At 37.7% G+C, this 25,748-nt stretch overlaps 1 protein-coding gene across 2 annotated transcripts in view; it reads left to right on the forward strand.

Moving 5' to 3' along the window:
* Positions 1–1,969: 1,969 nt before the first annotated feature.
* The window catches only part of LOC148860981 (HAD-superfamily hydrolase, subfamily IG, 5'-nucleotidase), a 70,361-nt gene continuing 46,582 nt past the window's right edge, over positions 1,970–25,748 (forward strand). Inside the window, exons 1-3 of one of the 2 annotated variants that reach the window (XM_088940897.1) lie at positions 1,970–2,494; positions 4,529–4,626; positions 17,029–17,148. In XM_088940897.1, the coding sequence (XP_088797023.1) occupies positions 2,212–2,494; positions 4,529–4,626; positions 17,029–17,148 (501 nt within the window). In that variant the 5' untranslated portion in view covers positions 1,970–2,211. Of the gene's footprint in view, positions 2,495–4,528; positions 4,627–11,809; positions 11,930–17,028; positions 17,149–25,748 lie in introns of those variants that run through there. The other variant, XM_088940898.1, reaches the window with a different exon arrangement.

The raw sequence follows: 25,748 nt of genomic DNA on the forward strand, positions 1-25,748 counted from the left end.
AAAACTGTCTAACAGAACTACCTGGTGCCGAGCTGCCTGGTGGTGAGCTACCCGGCGGCGAACTTCCTGGTGGTGAACTACCTTGATGAGCTGCTTGGAGGTGAGCTACCTTGATGAACTGACTGGTTGTGAGCTACTTTGATGAGCTGCCTGGTGGTGAGCTACTTTGATGAGCTTTGTTGCTCTTTAAGAGGCCTGCAAGGAACCACATTTTAGAGGACCCGGGGTGGCTAACCCGACGAGGTCACTCCGTTGCCTAATTTAGCACTTAGTGGCAAGCTGAGAATGATACTAGAGAATGAGAAAGATAGAGAGCAGAGGTTACCCATCATTCCTTTGCCCCTAGGGGGTGACGTCTTTATATACTGAAGTCCTTGTGGGTTAGGTGGAGTAGTTCATGGATTCCCGCTATGATGGGACCTGTTTTCGTGTTAGGTCGGGGTAAAGCCACCAACTAGTAAGGTTGCCCATCTCCACCCGACTCGGGGAGTGGGCGAGCTAATATAGCCGTTACAAGTCACAATATCATAAAATGTGGGGTATGGTGGTGAGCTCCTCGTGGTTGTCAGGTTGGCGCCTGTGTTAGGCCGCCAGGTTGGTGCCTGGGCCAGGTCGCTAGGTCACGCTTGGGCCAGGTCACCAGCTCATGCCAGGGCCAGGTCGCGCCAGGGCTAGACTACCAGTTCGTGCCAGGGCCAGGTCGCACTAGGGCCATGCTGGCAGCTCGTGCTAGGCCGTCTGGTGGGACACCATCAACTTAGCAAAGGCAAGTTGTTGTCAAAGTGGTCCTAGGTGTCACCTAGTTGTTCTGAGGTGCCAGGTGTCATAATGTCATTGGTGGGCCAAATATGCCCTCATCAGGAACCAAATCCGATTTCCTCAAAATGAAATTCATTCGGATACCTACTCAATTCTCTTAGGCTGTGTTTGGTTTAAAGGAAAGTTATACAAGGTTTGTAAAAGTTTATTTACCTTTTCTTTCCTTTTTCTACCTTTTCCTTGAAACCCAACATAGCCTTTGAGTTTTCTAAAAAAATCTCTCAAAGTTTTATAACAATGGGTCCTTTAACATCGTGTAATGTATGGGAGAGTTCTAAAGTAAAAAAAATGCAAATTCTTGTTTAATTTTGTTTTTGGTTTTACTTTATTCCTATTCATGCCTTAATTTACTTCATTTATATTACAACAGGCAAAATAAACTAAAATTTGAAACAAAAATAGGTCATAATTTACACTTAAATCATTTGCACTAACATGGTTTTATGTCAATGAAAATTCATTTGCATTGCAACCAAACACAACTTAAGGGTGATTTGAAATGGATCCGTTTAAAACCAGATCAAATAATCTGATTTGCCCTAAATGTTGTGTTTGGTTGCAGTGCAATTTTATTTGCACTAGTACAAATGCATGGGAGTGCAAATATAAAAAATGCAAATTCTGGTTTAATTTGTTTTAGATTTTCCTTTGTTCTACTTCATGTCTAAATTTACTTTATTTGTACTGTAACAAAACAAAATAAGATAAAATTTGGAACAAAAATAGTTTAGAATTTACACTCAAATCATTTTCACGACCATGATTTTGCATCGGTATAAATTTATTTACATAAATAACCTAATGCTCAGTTTGGAAGGAATACAAATACAAATATGCGGAGTGAAAAGTCTTGTATTTTGTATTATTTTCTATGTATTTATATTGTATATATTTATATTTGTATTTTTTCCAAGAGAGGAGAGCCTAAATCTCACAAAAAAATTAGTTATTTTATTAATATATAATATTTTAATTTGATTTATTAATGCTATCCTTTTTATGAATAGATTTATTAATGCTTTTTTTTTTCTCTTAATTTATTAATGATATTCAATATTGCAATCCAAAATTGATCCGTACTATATAAATCCAACGGATAGTATTCGATTCGAATCATATCTTTATATCAGATTCGGTTGCAGCACTAAATGCCCGACTTCAACGGTTGTTTATATTTTTAACTGGCGAAAATGCCCTCCAAAAGCAATGAACATTTCCCCCTAAAAAATCCGATATCTGAGACCAGATAGACCCATCGCACTCATCGCAGTGAAATCCCTCTCTCTCTCTCTCTCTCTCTCTCTCTCTCTCTCTCTCGGTATTCCACCAGCGGCGGAGAAATTTCCGGTGAAACCCATTTGCCTCAAAGCGCAGAGAGATCTCAGCAAGAGGATGGATTTTATCGAGGTTTCAAGTCGATTTTCAGTGATAGTTCAATTTCCCGTCTTAGTAAGGAGTCAACTTAGAAGTCCTGCCGCAAGACCGATTTATCATCTGCGTTTTGCTGCTTCAGGCTCAGCAAAGTCAACTATGGTATGTTCCTGCACTGTCGATGCAAAGCCGGTTAGTGGGGAAGTATTTTCGGTCACTTCATCAAGCAAGTCAGATGTTGATTATCTTGGAGAGAGCACGAAAGGGGACTTAAATGTTACGAAGGAACACTTAGAGGCTTTTGGTAACGTCCACTCTATATCCTTTAGCGGATGTTAGTTAAAGTTAAACAGAGTATTTCCTTTGTTCTCAGTTTGAGCACCTGTGCTTGTAACTTGTTATTTGTAATTTAATGTTGTCTTTTCATCATAAATGCTGATGCTGTTTATTTTCTCCCTTACTCGCGAACCAAGGAAAAATATACTTTACTCGGTAGCTTGTGAGCCTCTGGGCAATGTTTGCTCTATGAAGTAATACATGAAGTAATGAACTAATGGGGTTCCAGTCAACAATAAATTCTAGCATATTGACGATACCTTCTAAAAGTAATGGCTGCTACACAAGACCCAGTTATTAAACAACTAGACCTTTTAGAAGGATAGTCAGACCGGTTGTATGACCTCAGTATAGTTGATCCAGAAGAATGGGAGCAACTGAGAGTGAACTCAGGAAGGATGATGGACGTGATATAAGTTGCAACATGTTCTTGAAATTGTTCACTAAATGGAGTTCTAAAGTTGATATGTTGGACCAGAATAAACTTAATGGTTCATTTCGGACTTATCATCATTTAGGTGAGATTTGAAATATAGTTACAATCCTTTATATTTTCTTTCAAACTGATGGATAAAATTTTCTAGTTGATGTTTGGAAAGTATGTTATGAAGCTTTGTTGAGATGTAGTATAACTTTTTTTTTTTTCTTATTTTTCTTTTTGAACTTTTGTAATGATACTATTGTATTGCAGTGTTTTTTATTTTCAATCTATATTACACTGCATGGGGCAAGGCCCATGTAAATTTTTTGCTTTATTCGAAATTCATATCTGATCATATTTCCATTCTGGTCATCTCTATTTTGTCCATGGGTTTCTCTCTCATATTTAACAAAGTCATTACTGGTAAAACATGAGGCCTAATTAATTGAGAAAAGCAGAATTCTCCCTTTGAAATAGTTGATGAGAGATCTCTCCGAACTTGCTCGGCTTTAGTTTGATTAGTTTTGGGAATCCAATTTAGTAATGAGGCCTAAGCATTTCCAAGAACATTCATAAGTCATAAGCAAAAACTAAGAAATGCAATGAAGAGAACAGTGCTTGGCTTGGTTGTTTATTTTCATGTGGAGAGGTCTACTCTAGAAACCTCGAGTAGGTTAAAAGCAGAAAAATGGTTTCAAGCACATGAACTTAGCATAAAATAGATAACACATACAAAATTGAATCTCCGTTCTATTGTTTCAGGTTTATCTTTTTCTTTAATTGTTGTTCTTATGTTCTTCAATTTTTGGATTATCTCTTCAGCTTCGTTACACATTGTCCTACTTACCATTTTTTTCCTTTCTTTCCTTCTGTATTTTATTTTTTATTGAATTTCTGCAATCCTCTCTAAGTACTACAGTGGCCATCCTCACTACTATTTGATCTCCTTTTCACCCAATCTTCAGTTCTGCTTTTCTTGTTCTGGTGACCATTCAATCTCTTTAAATTTTGTCCAGCTTAATTTGTTGGGAAAGTTAATGCTAAGTTTCAACTAGCAATCTGAGGGCTTCGTAAACCTGCTTCCAGCTTGCTTAAGGCTCATTTCACCCATTTAACCAGAGGCTGTTTGGGTAGGCCCTACATCACCCCCTCAAATAAAAAAAAATGCCAAGATAACAAACAAAATGAACTAAGAACTTTTCTACATGACCATTATTTTGACTTGAGAGTTCCCAGCATTGCTTGTATTGCTTCATATGATATGTGTTTAATGAGTCAATTTAACCTCTTGGTTGTATTGCTTCATTTGATTCCAGGATGCATCTTCCAAATAATCTTTTGGTTGCCTAAGTTTTTGATGCAGTTGATAGTCCTTCCAAAATTTGTGCTATGCACTTCAGTCCCATAATAGAAGATGAATTATCTGGCATCGTACTTGCCTCTATGGTTAAGATTTTAAAGCGAAAATGTTTTGCCATGTATCTTTTTAACAATCAGGAGCAAAGAAGTTGAACTCTGTATATTTGGTAACCAGTTCCTAAAAGCTCAGCTATAATGCATGTTTTTAATATTCCTGTGTAGGTATTGATGGTCGAGCAACCTTAGAGGGTCCCATTGAGGAGATAGCCAGGGTGGAGGCAAAAGAAGCTGAGGATCTGCTTAGTAACTTAGGAATCATGGTATGATGGAAATTTTATCTTTCTTACAGCTGATAGGAAATATGTTGGATACATTTTTTTTTTTTCTATCAAAACCCCCATCTATGAATCCCACAAACACTCCTATTTAGAATTTTAATATATCAAATGTTAGCCATGCCATGTTGTTGAGGTACATGGAACGTTGATGAACGACTAATATGGCTGGTGTCTTCCACCATCTATCAGCCAAAGAGAGAGACCCACTTGTTAGAATTAATTCTCTTGTCACATTTTATCTTGCATATGAGTTTGCTTATATAAGTCCTCTTCTATCATTTTTCTTCTGGTGCAACATGTTACTTATAAGGGATACCTGCTAATGTTGCTTATTTCTGTGACAAAGTGACAAAAGAGTCCCTTTACCTCCTCATGGAGGTGCATGATCCCTAGTTCTTCAGAACAGGAAACTCTCCTACCATACCTCATTCTTATGGTTACAAATTATATTAATTATAAAACATTGTATTAAAAAAGTTCAAAGCAGGTTTTTTGAAGAAGAACCAACTAAACAGGTATCCTAGAGCACAATGGCTCATTGGAGTCCATAGTTGTCATGGTATATACACACACATACTACTATTAAAAGTGGAAATGAGGTATAGATTCTGGACTTTTCTTGACCAGAACACCTATTTTTGAATTTGTCCCTCATTATTATGAGGACAAAAATGTAATTTGAACTACTTTTTGAGTTCATCCTATTCCCTTACAAGTCCTATATTTAAGGTATTAACTTCCATTCCTTCTATATTTAAGGTATATTAAATGAATGAGCTTTGTGGACTTTTTCCTAACTAAAATACCCCCGCTTCTATCAAACCTTTGGGCTTGGCTACTTTCGTTGTTTGGGAGTAGTTGGAGTCTATTAGCAGAAGTTCACATGCTCTTCAACCATTCTACCTTTTATTGGCTTACACAAAAATAGGGAGAATTATGTGGAGATGTTCTCGTGCTGCCTTGATTTGGACTCTTTGGAAAGAAAGGAATATTATAATTTTTCAAAAAAAGGAAAGGAGCAGTCAGGAATTGAAAGACTGTGTGTTAAATAGGGCAATACCTTGGCTGAAGACCTTGGAAATCTTTCATCAATTTTCCTTTAATGACCTTTGAAGAAATTGGTTAGCAGTAGCGAGGTGTTCACCCCTAAAGGACAAATCAATTACAAGCTAGTTTCCTCCATCCGATGGCTCACTGAAGTTGAATTTTGATGGAAATAGCATGGGCAATCCAGGATTATCCAGAATGGGGGGTTGCTTTGAGAAATGAGAAGGGAGAGATTTTGTTGCTCTACTCAGGTCCCTTGGGAATTGGGGACTCCATCAGGGTAGAACTTTTAGCTGCTGTACAAGGGGTGCAATTTGCAAACCAACCGGGGGTACAACACCTAACAATCGAGGGGGATTCCAAAGTGGTGGTGGGTTGGTTGAAAAATCTTGAAGAGGCTATGTGGCGTTACAAGAATGAAATGAAGAAATTTAGTTGGTTGACAAGGAATATGTTGGTCACTGTATAGTGGGTGGGGAGATCAACAAATACTTTGTCATATGTGTTAGCTAAGCAATGGGTAAATAGGGAAGAATTGTTTTGGGCTCAGTTGTGATTCTTGCTTTTCTTTCCTAGTTTACTTGTAAGATTCAAGGAGGGGCTGCATCTTGCGCCTCTCCTTGGGATGTTGTATGAACTCACTCTAAATCTTCTTTTGAATTAATAAATTTATTATCATTCATCAAAAAATACCCCCACTTTTGAATTTGGTCCCTCTTAGACTACAAGGGCAAAAAACACAATTTGAACCACTACTTTTTATTTCATTCAATTCCCTCTCATTAAGTCCTATATTTAAGGTGTTATCTCCCATTCTCTCTCATTAAATCTCATATTTGAGGTATTTTTGTTTCTCACCAATAAATTCTACCAATTAAATCTATATCCAATAATTTTAACAATATAAAACCTATGTGTTTAAAATTGACTTGAATATGAAATTGTTCTTTGATAAGGTAAGTAATTCAATCATTTGGGTCAAATGGGTCAATCCCTGATGTCATAATTAAGTAAAAATTTAAAAGTAAATAATAATATAAAATTGCAAGAATACTCATTAAATCCTATATTTGTGGTATTTTTATTTCTCACCACTCTACTGGTAAATTCTACTAATTAAATCTAAATCCAATAATTTAACAATACAAAACTTATGTGTTTAAAACTAGCTTGAAAATGAAATTATTCTTTTGCCTAGGTGGCAGGTAAGTAATTCAAGAACCATCTTGGGTTAAATGGGTCAAACCATGATGTCATGCTTAAGTAGTAAAAAATAAAAAAATAAATAAAAAATACAAAAATATAAAAATTTTGGGCACGCCTTTAATATTATATATCCATCATACTAAACAAACAATAATTATAATAAATAAGAAGTATGAAATACAAAATTAAAAATCAGCTTAGAAACAAAATTGATTTCTTATTCAAGTAGTGGGTCAATATTCAACCTTTTAGGTCAAATGGGTTAACTCCTGATGTCATAATTAAATAACAAAATGTTAAAAAAGATATAAACACAAAATTATTAAAAAATATAGAAATTTTGTAGAAAACATTTGGATACATCTCTAATATTATATATTCATTATATTAAACCAAAATAAATGTGATAAACGTGAATTATTTTTATTAATAATGGAAATATAATAAAAATTAAAACTAACTCGAACAAAAAACTGTTTTTCCATTTAAGTGGTGTGTTAGCGGTCCAACCATTTGCACAAAACTGGTCAACCAATGATGTCATAATTTTTTTTTCAGAAAAGTAAAGTATAAATTGTATTAACTGAAGAAATATACAAGTGTGGTCCTCTGTACAAGAGTATTTTGTACAAGAAAAACCTTTAAGGGCCCCTGTTAGTGTAGGGGTATTTCTGTCTTTATACTTATGTTGAGGCTGTTGATCTGTAATATTATATTAGAACTAGTGTCCCTCACTTAAATAAGGGCATATGTGTCTTTTCCATTATATTAATAATATAAAAACATGTATGGCCAAATGGGAAAGGAACTTTTTCCCTAATTCGAACCAGACTTTTCTTCTCTCATTTTCTCCTCCTTTCTCTCTCTCTTTCTTCCTTCTTTCTTCCTCTTTCTTCTTAGCTGTTATCAGACTAACAGAACTCAAAGGCAGGCCAAATTATAACGTGGTATCAGAGCACAACTAAGCAACTCGGATCTGCCCAGATTTTGGTTCTCTACGCACTCAATCTAGGGTTTTCCCTTGACTTCTCTGCCATCGATTGGAGATAAGAGAAAGGGATGAAAAGGAGTGATCGCCCTCTTCTCTTGGAGGTTTCTATGCCTCCAATTGTGTCTTGTGTGGCCGGTTGCTGTGGTTTCTAAGATGCCCTCCCCTAATCGATGAAGAGAAGAGGGCTGATTCGTGTGGTGCAGTGGGTGTCTTGTGTGGACTGATTTTCTTCTCGTGTGGTTCGTCTTTCACGTGATGAAGTAAGAGATTTCTATGCATATTTTCTGTTATGAATCAAATAAAAAGTATGTTTCAGATCGTATGATGGGATTTCAGACTGTAGTGTGCTAGGGTTTATGTTGTTTTTTTTTGTGTGATTCGGAGTGGTGCTCATATAGTGGTGAGATTTCAGGTAGTCGTAGGGTAGGGTTTGTGGTGTAAAGAGTGCAACCTTCAGCAATAACAAGTGCTGAAACCAGTGTGATTAGTGTGATCAAGTAGTGTGCAGTGTGCCGAATTCAGTGATAACAGAATTCAGCAATGGGAGATAACAGTGATAGCAAATCTAATGTGATGATACCTACTGACTACCTGAATGTTCAAATGACCTCCATTAAACTGAATGGAGAGAATTTGTACCTTGGGCTAAATCTGTAGAAGTTTTTCTAAAGGCAAAGAAGAAGGTGAAACACGTAAGGGAGGAGAAACCTTCCACTGATTCTCATGAGTATGAAGATTGGGAACAAGAGGATGCACAGATTATCACATGGTTATGGAATAGTATGGAGCCCAAGATTAGTGTAAATTTCATGTTTCTTGACACTGCCAAAGAAGTGTGGGACCATGCTAAGAAGTTGTATTCTGGTCAAGACAATACAACTAGAGTATATCAGCTGTATCAAGAATACTTTAATCTGCAACAAGGCAATCAGAGTCTTGAGGAGTACTATGCTAGTATGAGAAACATCCGTAATGAGTTGAATGTTTATCACCCCTTCACTTCTGATGTCAAAATTCAGCAACAACAGAGAGAACAACTTGACGTGACTCGATTTTTGGTAGGGCTGAAATCTGAGTGTGAACCAGTACGGGCTCAGATACTAGGAGGGTTAGCTCTCCCTTCTTTAGAAGAGGTGTTTGCTCGATTTCGGAGGACTTCTATTGGATCTACTTGAAGGGATAGGAAATCCATCACATGGACGCCCAAGGATTGCGGAACAAGGGGCGAATTTCAAAAATTTTTTCTCTTCCTTCAACTGGGAATCGAATTCCCCATTTAGAAAATCATATTTTCAAGGATCATTCTTGAACCATAAACTGAACCAGATCTGAACCAAAAGGAGTAGGGAGAGATAATACCTGATACAGAGAAGTAGTATCTCCCAATGGAGGTGTTCACACCCAAGGAAGGATCCAAAATCTGCTCCCACTGAAGATGGCGCAGTGCAGGGTGGAGCAGAATCAGCAGTGTTCTTCCAAAAGAACTTGATCCTTCTCAAGAATCACCTGAACAGCTTGTGAATACAACTCCCACCAATCTTTTCTCCAAAAGATTGGAATCAAGATCCAATCTTGATTTCTCCCAAGAACTGGAGATCGAACTACTGTAAGTGGCAGCTGCAGGAAAGAGGCGACAAGAGAGTATTTGCCGGGTGCAGATTCTCTCTTCTGTGATTTTATCTCTGAAGACAAGGATGTGAATTGCTTGCTTGTGATTGTGTCTAAAGGCTGCCACCCCCTCTTCCTTTTATAGACTTAAAGGGATCAGCTCCTAATCCCATTAGGAGTTGCTAACCCAAATCATATCTGGATTAAAAGTCCCTTTAAGATAAGGGATAACCCTTATCTTATTTGCAGATTAGATCAACCATCTCCTAATCTAATTAGGAAGTTTCCAGATCTAAATCTTATTTAGATCTTGGACTCTCTAAGTGGATAGGGTGTGGGCCCAATCCTATCAGCTGATCCATCTCAGAATTCTCCCCTTAAGTGACTAATCAAATTAGCCCAGTTCGAAATGGGCTTAAGGCCTATTTAAGGTTATGTATTCATTTAGCCTTCCAAACTGCTACCCAGTTGGGCTTCCTTGTATGGCGTGGGACCCAAACATTGATCTACACATCAACCACATGGGTTCAGCCCAACCTTTGTTACAAGGCCTGGCCGAATACACTGTTATGGACAGTGCACCCCCTGAAACCCATCAGATGGGCTCTATGGGCCCGACACTTACCCTAAGTGGTCCCTGGGCCAAGTCACCTTGTAACACCCAGGGACTCTAGGCAGATGCAAGATTAGCCCATCAGGTATTATCCTCAATGGTCTTACACTTAACCTCTCAGCCCATAATGATCATACACTGCCTGACAAGAGAGGACCTCTCCCTCCGCTACAAGGAACAGTGTTGCACTCTCTCTAGTATGGATCCCGGGAATTAAAACCTTTTGCAAATCATTTCAAAACCATAATATATATACTTTTATATATCATATAAAATATATTTTGCAAAACAAATCTCAACGATTGAAATCGGCTGCTGGCAGTCTTGGTTTCCATCAGTGAGAGTGCATCCCCGATCATTACCTTTGTCCGACAAAGGGGCTGATCCTGTCATTATGATCACCCACTCAGATGAATTCTCAGACTGCCCCAACATACCTAGGTTTTGACCCCTGCTAAGGATCTCACTGATTGGTACATTAAAGACAGACTAATTTGACACCTAGTGCAGTATCATAATCGAGTCTAGGGATCGGGTGTAACTTTCCAGTTTTGCCCATCAATCTCTAAGGTCCAGGGCAATACTGGAAATCTGGTTCAGTTCAAAGATTCAATTAATCCTACGCTGTATGTGCCTAGGGTCTCACCCCGGTAGCTGAGACAAGCCACCCCAACCAACTTGGTGGCACCACAGTGTCAGCCTTGTCAGGATAGGTCTCCCCAGACCGGCCCACTGGCTGTGAACATTCTAAACTAACACGAGCCTCATTAAGTGTCCAATTTAAGGGTATTACACAGAAACATACCAAGGGAACATGAATCAAATATGCACTTTTATTCATTTACAATAAACTCATAAAGTACATTATTTTGATTGAAGCTAAGGGCATACAAAACTGTCTAACACTATTGAGAAATCTAATGTCTCAGATAGATCAACCTTTGCAGTGTCAAGGGGTTGTGGTGTTAGAGGTGGAGCTCGAGGAGCTTAGTCTGGCCGTGGTGGTAGCAATGGTTCGGTATATGGCCGGAGTGGTGGTGGTAGACCTACATATAACTGTAGTGGTGGTCGTACTGGAGGTAGAGATTCAGGGGGAGCCCGTGGTAGAGGACGTGGCTCGGGTTCGAAGAGGTGTACTCATTGTGGTATGGATGGACATACTATTAATTATTGCTATGACTTGCATGGTCCACCCTCAACCTGGGCCATTCATGCCATGACTAGTGACACCAGTTCCAGTTTCAAACAAGAGAATCGTTCAGCTGATCAGATGCCTCCTACATCCGCAGGTGGTCCCGGGAAGGAGATGGTGAGTGTTCCCCGTGATGAGTATGAGAGGTTTGTCCAATCCACATCTCAGCAGAACACGACTACTTTCGCACACTCAGGTATGGTTTGTTTGGCATCCACACCCAATCCCTGGATTATTGACTTCGGAGCCTCCGATCACATGACTGGAACTCCAGGTGTGTTTTCTTCCCTCTCTCATTGCTCAACATCACAATCTGTTACCCTTGCTAATGGTTCCACATTCTCCATTTGTGGTGTTGGTAATGTTGACCTGGACCCTATATCCCTATCCTTAGTTTTGTATATTCCTAAATTTCCGTTTAGCTTTATGTCTGTTAGTAAGCTGACAAAGTCACTTAATTGTTCCATTACCTTTTACCCTTCTATGTGTGTTTTTCAGGATCTTAAAATGGGGATGAAGATTGGTGGAGGGCATGAAGCTGGTGGGTTGTATTATCTTGACGGTGGTGGAAGAACATCAACAGCTCTTCAGTCATCTTTCTCTCCTCTCTAGTGGCACTGTCGATCTGGTCATCCTTCGCTGAAAGTTTTGAAATCTTTAGTTCCTTCGTTGAATTAACTTTCAGTTTTAGATTGTGGGTCGTGTCAGTTTGGGAAACACCATCGTGTTCCCTTTAGTTATAGGGTTGATAACTGTGTGTCGAGTCCTTTTTCTTTGGTTCACTCAGATGTTTGGGGTCCTTATAAAGTGATGTCATACAATGGATATAGATATTTTGTCATTTTTGTTGATGATTTTTCAAGGATGACGTGTCTCTATTTAATGAAAGAAAGAAGTGAATTGGTTACCATCTTCCAGAAATTTTATGCTGAGATTTGCAATCAATTTGGTGTTCACATTAAAATTTTTCGTTCTGATAATGGCCGTAAATATTTATCTTCATCATTTCAAGAATACTTGGACCAACATGGCATTATACATCAGACCTCATGTACCTACACCCCACAACAAAATGGGGTGGCTGAGAGAAAGAATCATCATCTCTTGGAAACAACACGATCGCTTATGCATCACATGAATGTTCCCAAACCCTTTTGGAGTGATGCAGTGCTTGCCTCTTACTTCTTGATTAATCAGATGCCCACGTCTATCCTTGATGGTCATTCCCCATTTACTAGCTTGTTTCCCACCTTGTCTCCGTTTCCTCTTTCTCATCGGGTATTTGGGTGTGTCTGCTTGGTCCATAATCTGCGCCCTGGGAACGACAAGTTAGATGTATGATCCCTCAAGTGCATATTCCTTGGCTATTCTCGGACCCAGAAAGGGTATAAGTGTTACCATCCTAGTTCTCGACGTTCCTTTGTGCGTGCTGATGATAACTTCTTTGAGTCTACTTCATTTTTCTTGGGGTCCGGTGATGCTTCTTCCTCATCACCTTCCCCTCTTCCACTTCCAGTTGCCGATTTTGTTCCCCTTGTTCCAGTCGTAACCAAGTCCTTGCCTCTAGTGCCACCACTTGTTGAACGCCCACCTATCCGTCAAGTGTATACACATCGCCCACGTGTACCGGTTGCTACTCCTCTGGCTCCATCACCGTCGATAGATCCGACAGTTGTCTCCACACCAGCCCTGAACCCAGTATCTGATTTTGATCTTCCCATTGCCTTGCGGAAAGGTAAACACACTTGCACCCTTCATCCTATTTCTAATCATGTTTCACTCACTCACCTTTCCGTCTCTCATCGCCAGTTTATCTCTTTGTTATCCTCAGTTGTTGTCCCTAAGGATGTCCAGGAAGCCCTTGCCTCTCCAGGGTGGTGTCGTGCAATGGAAGAAGAGCTCTCAGCTCTACTTCATAATCATACTTGGGACCTCACCGCTCTTTCTCCTGGGAAGCAGGCTGTCGGTTGTAAGTGGGTTTATATTGTTAAGTATTTGCCTGATGGTAGTGTTGAGCGCCTGAAAGCTTGATTGGTTGCAAAAGGGTACTCCCAAACCTATGGTATTGACTACATAGAGACCTTCTCCCTAGTTGCTAAGATAGGATCGATTCGTGTTGTGATCTCTCTTGCAGCTATGTGTGATTGGCCCTCTATCAGCTTGATATCAAGAATGCCTTTTTGCATGGTGATTAGCTCGAGGAGGTCTACATGGAGCAACCACTAGGGTTTGTTGCTTAGGGGGAGGATGGTAAGGTATGCAGACTAAAGAAGGCTATATATGGGCTTAAACAGTCTCATCGAGCATGGGTTGGTAGGTTCAGTGAGGTGGTAAAGAAGTTTGGTATGAAACAGTGCCAAGTTGATCATTCCGTCTTCAGTCATGACTCTTCGGTAGGAAAAATACTATTGGTGGTGTATGTAAATGATATTGTTATTACCGGGAATGCGGTAGGTTCAGTGAGGTGGTAAAGAAGTTTGGTATGAAACAGTGCCAAGTTGATCATTCCGTCTTCAGTCATGACTCTTCGGTAGGAAAAATACTATTGGTGGTGTATGTAGATGATGTTGTTATTACCGGGAATGATAAAATGGGCATTGACAGGTTGAAGACTTTTTTACAGGAACATTTTCAAACAAAGGGCCTTGGTAAATTGAAATATTTCTTGGGGATAGAAGTAGCAAGATCTAAGTATGGTTTTAATTTGTGTCAGAGGAAATATGTGCTTGATTTGCTGGAAGAAACAGGTTTGTTAGGTGCTAAACCAACTGAAACACTTATGGAAACAAATACTAGGCTGAGCAGTGCTAAACCAACTGAAGTGTTTGAAGACCCTGGCAGATACTGACGACTTGTAGGTAAACTGAACTACCTAACCATTACTCGGCTAGATATTTCATTTGCGCTTAGTGTGGTAAGTCAGTTCATGCAGAAGCCTCTGGTTCCTCATTGGAATGCGGTTCTAAGAATTGTGAGGTATTTAAAAGGGGCCCCTGGTCATGGTTTGATATACAAAAGTGGTGGAAAACTTGAAATAGAAGGGTATACTGATGTTGAATGGGCCAGTTCTATGTCTAATAGGCGGTCTATCATAGGTTATTACACTTTTTTGGTGGGTAATTTGGTGACATGGAAAAGTAAGAAGTAGACAATTGTGGCAAGAAGCAGTGTAGACGCAGAATATAGAGCTATGACACATACTGCTTGTGAATTAGTGTGGTTAAGGAACCTTCTACAGGAGATAGGATACAACGTTAATACTCCAATGAAGCTCTATTTTGACAATCAGGCTGCAGTTCATATTTCTTCTAATCCGGTGTTTCATGAAAGAACCAATCACATAGAGGTTGATTGTCACTTTGTGAGAGAGAAGGTGCTGAATGGAGTGATAGACACTGCATACGTTAATACAGGAAACCAGTGGGCAGACTTATTTACAAAAGGGTTGAGTTGGGGAAGATTGGACTACATATGTAACAAGCTGGGATTATATGATATATACTCACTAGCTTGAGGGGGAGTGTTAGTGTAGGGGTATTTTTGTCTTTATACTTGTGTTGAGGTTGCTGATCTGTAATATTATATTAGAACTAGTGTCCCTCACTTAAATAAGGGCACATGTGTCTTTCCCATTATATTAATAATATAAAAACATGTTTGGCCGAATGGGAGGGGAACTTTTTCCCTAATTCGAAACACTTTTCTTCTCTCCTTTTCTCCTCCTTTCTCTCTCTCTCTCTTTCTTCCTTCTTTCTTCCTCTTTCTTCTTAGCTGTTATCAGACTATCAGAACTCAATGGCAGGCCGAATTATAACAGCCCCCAAAAAATTTACATTCAAGAAAGAGGAAGAAAGGTCATCAGGACTGAAACATGTAAGAGTAGAAAGCCAAGCTCTCAACATGTCAACTGCCGAATTGATAACCACCTCCTCTAGATTTGATTTTTGCTAAAAAAAATTCTACTATTCCTTTCAAACCAGATTACCCACAAAACCGCTAGGGGGAATCACATCCCAGCAAGTTCTCCCTTTCTTGGACATTTCTTGCACCCTCCACCCAGCTAACAAGGCCTTCACATAATCTGAGAAGCACCCAACAACTGGAACAAATTTTCTGAAATGATTCCAGACTTTAGAGTAAAATTTGCAGAAAAAGGTCAGATGATTCACAGATAATTAAAATAGATAGAAATATATAAAATTACTAAAAGCATAGAAAAATTATGGAGAAATTTAAGTCACCTCAAATATTATATATTTATCATGTTAAACAAAGATAGGTAGGATAAACAAGATATTTTTAGAATTAATTATGGAAATAAAATAGAAAATCTAAAGTCACTGAAAAATGAAATTGTTTTTTTTTTTTCTTTCAACTTAAATGGGTTAACCCATGATGCCATAATTATATAATAACATTCAAAAAATAAATGGAAATAAAAATTGTAGAAATTACAAAAAAAGAGAAAATTGTGTACACCTCCAATATTATATATCTATCATATTAAACAAAAATAAGTATGATAAATAAGAAATATTTTTATTAACAATAGAAATAGAATACGAAATTTAAATTGACCAGTACACCATGTTTCATGGGTTTTGAAAAGAATAGGGGCTTTGCCCCTTGTTGTTGTTGTTGTTACTATTATTATTATTTTGTTAGGAAACAGTAACTTTCATTAAATTAAACTTAAATAAGAATACACAGCTTCAGTCCCTAGAGTTAAGGAATCTGACCCCAAAAAGAATTCATTATTACAGTTCAGCCCAGCATAATTCTCCCCTATTTAGCCCTTGTTTGGTTAATGTATCAGCCAAACCATTTGTTGACCTTTTAACCCATCTAACAAGTAAATCAATTTCTCTTGAAAGGCTTCTAGTCTCTCTCATGGTTTTCTTGTGAATCCTAATCCCCATACTACTTGTTTGTAACCACCCTATCACCAACTTTGACTCCTTAGGGAGCCACCCACCCTAATTATTTTTCCACCTGTTATTTTCCCTTTTTGGTATTCTTTATTTCTAGAAAATTTTATTTTTATAGAATTTGGCCTTCTTTAATCGCGAATATTTTTTTTTTGACATGTAGTTTTTCTATTAAATATTTGTAATATTATAATATTGTATTTGAAATATTGAAATTGGTAGATTTGAAATGCTTGTCTTTTAAATGTAATGATTGGCTATGTTTTGAAAGGAAGTTAATGTTATTACTTATTAGTAAAGGGCATTGCTTTATCTATCTATCTATCTATTTGTCTATATATATATATAATTCACATGCATGTGATCAGTTGCTTGTGCAACTAGGCACACTACTATTGCCTAGAATTGCCCACACACCTTGACAAATGCGCTGGAATCAAAGATTGGGAAGACAGACAGTCAAAGAATAACTAATGCAATGTGACCATAGTGATGTTAAATTTTGTTAAATTATCTAGTGATGTAGGTTTCTTAGGATTTAATTATCTGATCAGTTGAGCAGCTTGTATTAGCACTTATGGAGATCTATGCTTTATTCTCAAAAAAAAGTTTTATTTTGAGGTGTTCTCATTTCAATTTGCTGCATGCAATAAGTCTATTGAGATGTTCCTTCTCATTACCCTGTATATACTAGCTAGCAGTTATATTTTGAAATCTCTCTAACATTATTATTTCTTACTTGTTACCTATGAAGCGGTGCATACTTAATTGTTTTTTAACAATTAATTTTGGTATGCAGGATCCCTTCTCATCAAGACATTCTCCTCGTGGCATATTTTGTAGCCGGACGCTTAATCTTCGGTCAATCAGTGCTATTGGATATGACATGGACTATACTTTAATACATTATAATGTGATGGTAATCATTGTCTTTTTAAATACTACATAGAATTTCATTGTTATGTAAGTCTTAATTATTTGCATATGTACTGTTTTTGGTTCATCTCACTACAATCCAAGTGCCTAGGTGTTAGTTAGGTGGTAATTTTGACAAATAACACCTTCAATTTATTGGATATGGTTCATGTTAACATGTGCAATATTTTTAATTTTTTCTTGTTTTATATTGAAAATGCCAAAGGAAAGTTAATATTGATGAATTTTCCATATCAAGACATATTACACAATTAGTTTCATGAGGCCATGTTACTCTCTATCATAAAACATAATATTCCAAATTCCATACACAATATAGTCAACTGCATTCAAGAAAGCGACAAGACAAAATCACGAGTTTTCATATAGAAAGAATTCAAAGAAATAAGCAAAGCAATAAGTCAATAGCATAATTGATCCAAGTAAATGTGTATTACAACATACTGAATCCAAGACAAATAAGCAAAGAACTGACACATTAAATCCAGCAAAGAAGTATAAGAATCCAAGAAAATAAGTAATGGACATCATACTAATATAACCCATCATCATCTAAGCCATGCCTTAAATATATGGGGTTGGTTACATGAATAATGTTTAGCCATTCTGTTCTGTTAAAGGTTTAAAATATCAACATGCACAATACAAAAAAAAAAAAGGAAATGAAATTGAGGATCATGCATGTCAAAGGGTTGGCACTCTTTTTTTTTTTTTTTCTGTTTGATATTTACAGATAGGCTTATTAGGATGAGTATTAATAGTTCAAACTGTTAATATCTCTTAAATCTCAATATTTCGAATTTTGATGACTTTCAATACCAATATGATATGTATGATACTATGCGAACCTTGGTGCTGTTCAGTGTCACTATCATCATCATCCAAGCCTTATCCGAACTATATGAGGTTGGCTAAATCATTTCTTGTTCTGTTCTGTTCAGTGTCAATATCCATTGTTAAATTATTGGCGCTTAAATAATTTCTTATTACTTCCACACATGTCTTTTTCTGTCCGCTCCTAGCTGTTCTAGCCTCTTCAACTTGTAACAGATCACTTTTTCTAACACGTGTTGTAAATGGTTTTCTGTGCATGTGACAAACTATCTCAATCTACTTTCTCCCTTTTCTATCACCTATTGGAGCTACTCTTAGGTTCTTTCATATGACTTTGTTTTTATTCTCAACTCATGTTTTACCACTCATCTATACAAGCATTTGCATTTCTGCACACTCATTTTTTGGATATGTTGTTTCTTAACTGCCTGACATTCTGCTCCATACAAAATAGATGGCCTTACAACTGTTTTTAGAATTTTCCTTTTGTCCGAAGTGGTATTCGCCTATCATATAAGACTCCGGATGCATCTTTTCATTTACCTTATCCTCTCTCTCTATATATATTCCGTTTAGTACTAGTTATTTAAAAACCTCTTGTTTCTAATGCAGTTGCCAATAAATCTAATTTTGCATTTAATCCTTCACTACATCATTACTAATATATGTATATATCATATGATTTTTATAATACAATACTGTCGACAAGATATGATTTGCGGAAAATTTAGAAAGATTTGATTTGATTGATTACAGATTTGAATAAATTTAGGAAAGATTAGATTTGAATAAAATTAGGAAAGTCATATCCTTGGATTAAGGGAAAGATTTAATCAATCCCTAATTGAGAGAGATTCTAGGAGTAATTGAGAGAGATCCTAGGAGTTTGTCTCTCCTATCTTTTCTTAGTTTTGTATGCTCAACATGTTTTATCAACATATTATCAATACAAAAGTATTTCTTTTCTCTCCTTCATTTCTTCTTCTCTTCCGCTTTATTTTTCCACATGGTATCAGAGCCTTAGGGTCTGATCATGAATTTTAAGGCCGACATGGTTGGCTCTGGTTCAGCCTCTTCGGATGCTACCAGTGGTGTGACATCTTTGGAGGGAGGTATTCAGTCAGCGGCCATCTCCCTCTTTGAGAATTCTTTTCAAATTACCATTCACAAATTGAATGGAAAGAATTATCTTGAGTGGTCTCAGTCCGTGCGGTTGGTGATCGACGGCAAAGGGAAACTTGGCTATTTGAATGGCAAAGTAAAACCGCCAGCCACTGATGATCCAAAGTACAGGCAGTGGCATTCTGAAAATTCTATGATTATCGCCTGACTGATCAACTCTAAATGGATCCTGTGGTTGGAAAACCATTCATGTTCTTGCCGTCTGCTCGTGATGTGTGGGAAGCCGTTAAGGAAACCTATTCAGATTTGGACAATCATTCACAATTGTTCGAACTGAATACCTGAATGTGGAAGATGCAGCAAGGTAAGCGTGACGTAACTGCTTATTATAATGAGATGATGGCTGTTTGGCAGGAGCTGGATTTATTTGAAGAAGAAGAATAGGAAAGTCCGAGTGATAGTGCTCGGTACAAAAAGAAGATAGAAAGAGGTCGGGTCTTTGTCTTCTTGGTTGGTTTGAATAAAGAACTTGATGAGGTTCGGGACGTATCTTAGGGTGAAAGCCCTTGCCTACTATAAGAGAAGTTTTTTCAGAAGTGCGTAGAGAAAAAGCACGGCGGCAAGTGATGTTGAAGAATGTTAATGAAACAAAAACTGAGAATGAAGGGGTTTGCTCTTATGGCCCGAAGTGCAGACGTAGACGGAGATAAACGAGGAGGAAAATTGTAAAAAGCCATGGCATACTCGGGAAACCACTAGGTTGGAAGAAAAAATCACAGTGACAACAAGTTAGGGGGAGATGTCCGTGCGCTTCAAGTAAACAATTCTGATCCAGGGCAGCAATCATCCTCGGAGTCTCTTCCTTTCACAAAAGAACAAATAGAGCACTTATATATTAAATGTTTCAATCTCAAGCGTTGAGAAACTCTAACCCATCTTGCTCTCTAGCCCAGTCAGGTAATTATTTCACTACAACCATTGCTTGTACCAAATATAATGGCTCCTGGATATTAGGTTTAGGTGCCACTGGTCATATGACTGGCACTTCACAATTCTTCTCTTTATATACACCCTGTGCAGGGAATCAAAAGGTTAAAATTGCAGATGGTTCATTTGCTACTGTTGCTAGGAAAAGGAACTGTGTTTATTTCTCCTTTTCTAAATCTTAAAGATGTTCTACATGTTCCTAACCTATCATACAATCTCTTATCTGTCAGCAAACTAACCCTTGATCATAATTGTTGGGTTAATTTTTGGTCTTCTTGTTGTGAATTTCAGGATTTAACATCGGGGAAGATGATTGAGGGTGCTAAACTGGATGGTGGCCTCTACCTCTTTAATAAAGGATCAACCTTTGGAAGGCAAGACCGGCAGACTTGTTTCAACTCTATCTCGGTTTCTAGTGACAGTGAAGTTTTGTTATGGCATTATCGGTTAGGACATCCTAGCTTTTAATATTTAAAGCATCTATTTCCGAAGTTATTCATGAATAAAAATCATTCATGTTTTAAGTGTGAATCTTGTGGATAAGCAAAAAATCATTGTACTTTTTTTCCGTCCCAACCATATAAAAAATCAAAACCATTTACCATGATTCACAGTGATGTTTGGGGTCCTTCTAGAGTAACAACTCTTTCTGGAAAGCATCGGTTCATTACTTTTATTGATGATCATACTAGGGTCACTTGGGTTTTCCTTTTAAAAGAGAAACCAGATGCTGAAACTGTGTTTAAAACTTTCTATAACATGGTTCAAACACAATTTCAGACTCAGATTAAAATTTTTCGAAGTGATAATGGAAAAGAATTTTTTAACCATGTGTTAGGGGATTTTTTTTGTTGAGAAAGGAATTGTACACCAAAGTTCATGTAATAATACACCTCAACAAAATGGGGTGGCTGAAAGGAAAAACAAACATCTCTTTGAAGTTGCTAGAGCCCTAAGTTTTCAAACTAAGGTTCCTAAGTATCTTTGGGGAGAAGCCGTTTTAACAACCACTTATTTGATTAACAGTCTGCCTACACGAATTTTGGATTTTAAAACACCCATATAGGTTTTCATTGACTGTTTTCCAAACTCTCGGCTAGTGATAAACATTCGCTTAAAAATTTTTGGAAGTGTGGCCTTTGTTCATAACCATGATCCTAAACGTTCAAAACTTGATCCAAAAGCACATAAATGTATTTTTGTAGGCTATCCCACTAATCAGAGAGGTTACAAATGCTTTGATCTAGTTTTGAAAAGGATGTTTGTGACTATGGATGTCACATTCTTTGAAGGAACTTCCTACTACAGACACTCCCATCTTCAGGGGGAGAGCAACACTAGTGAAGATGGTCTTTTAGTTGGTTCTGATTTAATGTTTGAATTTGTCCATAATGATCTTCCTCACAACCAATTACCGAAAGAAAGTAAGGCAGAAAATACAAAATCAGTGGATACAAATGAATTAAATATTGAAAATGAACAACCTTCGGTGATGCCATCTCAAAATAAAAAAACTGAAACAACAGAGATGTGTGCGAAATAGTATAAAGGCCTTGTATATTCAAGGGAACATCTAGCACTGAAAAGGAGAGGCACTATTCTGCAACATCAACAAGAATCTGATCTGAGGGTTGATCATGAAATTCATGATAATTCTCCAAAAATACATGAAAATATTCCTCCAGGTAATTCTAATTCTTCTAATCAGCTTGATCTTCCCATTGCTCTTAGGAAAGATGTTAGGTCTTGTACAAAACATCCTTTGTCAAATTTTGTATATTACAAAAGTATTTCACTTTCATATTGTGCCTTGAGGAGATGAGAGCTTTGGAAAAGAATGCTACTTGGGAGAAAGTGGATCTGCTGGATGGAAAGACAGTTGTTGATTGTAAATGGGTGTTCACTCTGAAGTACAACTCAGATGGATCCTTGGAGAGATATAAGGCTCACCTAGTAGCTAAAGGCTTTACTCAGACGTATGGAGTGGACTACTCTGAAACCTTTTCTCCAGTGGTGAAACTAAATACAGTTCGAGTACTCTTATCTGTTGTAGCTAACCTTGACTGGCCATTGAATCAGCTGGATGTGAAAAATGGCTTTTTGAATGGAGACTTGGAAGAAGAAGTATATATGAAGCCTCCACCTGGTTTCACTGAGAAGTTTGGAACTAAGGTATGCAGGCTAAAAAAGTCTCTATATGGACTTAAACAGTATCCCAGAGCCTGGTTTGAAAGATTCACAAGGTTCGTTAAAAGTCAAGGATATAGTCAAGGACAATCTGATCATACTCTTTTCACAAAAAGATCCACTGAAGACAAGGTATCGGTTCTGATTGTCAATGTTGATGACATAATCTTGACTGGAGATGATATTGAAGAGATGAGCAGACTAAAGCAGAGCTTAGCCAAGGAATTCGAGATTAAAGACTTAGGCCAGATAAGGTACTTTCTTGGAATGGAAGTGGCTAGATCAAAGAAGGGCATTGTGGTTTTGTAACAAAAATATATTCTAGACCTCTTGAAAGAAACTGGAATGAGTGGATGCAAAACTTCAGACACTCCGATAGAAGTTAAGGCTAAACTTTTAGAAGTTAAAAATGGGGTTCCAGTAGATGCGGGTAGATACCAAAGGCTGGTAGGAAGATTGATTTACTTGTCACATGCACGTCCTGACATTGCCTTCGCTGTGAGCATGGTGAGTCAATTTATGCACTCCCCATACGAAGAACATCTTGAAGCTGTGTATCAAATTCTTAAGTATCTAAAAGGCACACCAGGAAAATGACTTTTCTTCAAGAAAAATGAGAAGAGAGGGGTTGAAGTGTATACAGATGCGGATTGGGCAGGCTCAATCACTGATAGATGGTCAGCTTCGGGGTACTGCACATTTCTTTGGGGCAATTTTGTTACTTGGAGAAGCAAGAAGCAAAGTGTAGTTGCTAGAAGCAGTGCTTAGGCTGAATTCAGATCAATGGCTCAAGGAGTGTGTGAGGTTCTTTGGCTAAAGAGGGTGCTAGAAGATCTTAAGAGACCAGTGAGTTTTCCTATGAAACTGTATTGTGATAACAAGGTAGCTATCAACATTGCTCATAATCCGGTTCTACATGACAGAACTAGACATGTTGACATTGACAGACACTTTATAAAGGAGAAACTTGAAGAAGGAATAATTTGCACTCCGTTTGTACCAACCACTCAGCAAGTTGCAGATGTTTTGACTAAGGGCTTGTTGAGACAGCCATTTGAACTTCAAGTTAGCAAGTTGGGCATGATATCTTTGCACCAACTTGAGGGGGAGTGTCGACAAGATATGATTTGCGGCAAATTAAGAAAGATATGATTTGTTGCAAATTTAGAAAGATTTGATTTGATTGATTACAGATTTGAATAAATTTAGGAAAGATTAGATTTGAATAAAATTAGGAAAGTTATATCCTAGGATTAAGGGAAAGATTTAATCAATCCCTAATTGAGAGAGATTCTAGGAGTAATTGAGAGAGATCCTAGGAGTTTGTCTCTCCTATCTTTTCTTATTTAAATTGTATGCTCAACATGTTTTATCAACATATTATCAATACAAAAGCATTTCTTTTCTCTCATTCTTCATTTCTTCTTCTCTTCCTCTTTATTTTTCCACAAATACATTAGAACAACATACTGCAATGTAATGTAATGTAGTGTAGTGCAAAATGTCATGGTATCTAGAAAATGCTTGCTGCCTTAATAAATATGGCCTTTGCTACACTAGAAATTACAAACCATGCTAATTGGCTTGAAATCCTTCAGATCCCTTGCACTTCCTATTTTTGGTTTTAAAGCAATAAATATGGCCTTCATTCTCCTTCAAAGGGAGTTAATTCAGAATATGTGCATGGGTTTTATGCAAAAAATTACCTCATAAATAGAGGGTGAAGAGAGGAACATGTGAGACCTGTTTGGTTGCCAAACCACATCAGAATGTGGAAGGGTACTGGGTGGTTTTGACTGCTGTAAAAAGGTACCATGCCTATACCTTATGCTTTTTTTAATACTTTTTTATTTTTCATATCTGTCATATTGTTTATATATCCTGCTGTTATTTTTGTGTTATTGAAGTCTAATGTTGAGTTGACTGATCCTTCACTCCTTGAGTCCTTGTGCCTGTTGGCAATGCACAATGGAAGCACATGTAATGCACTTAAATGGATCCTATAGATGACCTCAAACAGGTCTGTATTGGACGGTGGTAGCTGTACTCAATTAGAAATTTGGTTGCATAAGCATCATAGGGGGTGCTTAAGCAGACAGTTGGGCTTAGGGTCTGATATAGGGATCTATAGGGTGCTTAAGCACATGTATGTTCTATTGTTTTCTTTTGATGATCAAAGAAAAGGATGATGGTTCAAGAAGGGTGATACCTTTGAATGTCATGATCATCCAATCAGATCAATTCTTGGACTTGGAAATGTATTAGGTGGGATCTTGAATGGTCAGTCCTTCCAAAATACAAGTGCTTGGTTTATTCCATTGGAAGTTAATTCTTTGTCTCTTCTTCCTTCTTTCTAATATTTGATCTACATCCTTTGCTTAAAATTTGGGCAGATATCCACCTAGTACATTTTGGAGAGGCTTTTATGAAGGGATAGAATATCCATCACATAGACACCCAAATCTTGCGGAATGGACTGGGCGAATTTCAAAAATTTCTACCTTCTTTGTAGGGAATTGAATTCCCTATTTTAGAAAAACATATTTTTCAAGGATCAATCTCGAACCATTAACCAAACCAGATCTGAACCAAAAGGAGTAAGAGGGAGGATGTACCTGATACAGAGAAACAATATCTCCCAATGGAGGTGTTATGCCCAAGGAAGGATCCAAAATCTGCTCCCATTGAAGATGGCGCAGTGTAGGATGGAGCAGAATTAGCAATGTTCTTCCAAAAGAACCTGACCCTTCGCAAGAATCAACAGGATGGCTTGTGAATATAGCTCCAATCAATCTTTTCCCCAAAAGACTAATATCAAGATCAATTCTTGATTACTCCTGTAGAGAGTAGGAGATCGAACTACTGGATGTGGCGGCTGCAGGAAGGAGGTGGCAAGGGAGTATTCACAAGGTGCATAATTCTCTTTTCTTGTGATTTCAACTCTGAAGACAAGAGTTTTTGGGTTGCATGTCTAAAGGCTGCCGCCCCCTCCTTTTATAATCTTAAAGGGATCATCTCCTAATCCCATTAGGGAGTTGCTAATCCAAATCATATTTGGATTAGAAGTCCCTTTAAGTGATAAGAGATAACCCTTATCTTATCTGTAGATCAGATCAGCCATCTCCTAATCTAATTAGGAGGCTTCCAGATCTAAATCTTATTTAGATCTTGGACTCTCTAAGTGGATAGGGTCTAGGTCCAATCTTATCAGCTGATCCATCTTAGAATTTGCCCCTTTTAATTGACTGATCAAATCAACCCAGTTCGAAATGAGCTTAAGGCCCATTTAAGATTATGTACTCACTTAGCCTTCCAAACTGCTGCCCAGTTGGGGTTCCTTGATGGCATGGAACCCAAACATTGATCTACACATTAGCCACATGGGTTCAACCCAGCCTTTGTTACAAGGCCTGGCTGAATACATTGTTATGGACAGTGCACCCCCGAAACCCA

The sequence above is a fragment of the Nelumbo lutea genome, chromosome 4 (genome assembly GCF_056320005.1).
Source record: "Nelumbo lutea isolate HS-2025 chromosome 4, American lotus-T2T, whole genome shotgun sequence".
NCBI classification, from domain to species: Eukaryota; Viridiplantae; Streptophyta; class Magnoliopsida; order Proteales; family Nelumbonaceae; genus Nelumbo; species Nelumbo lutea.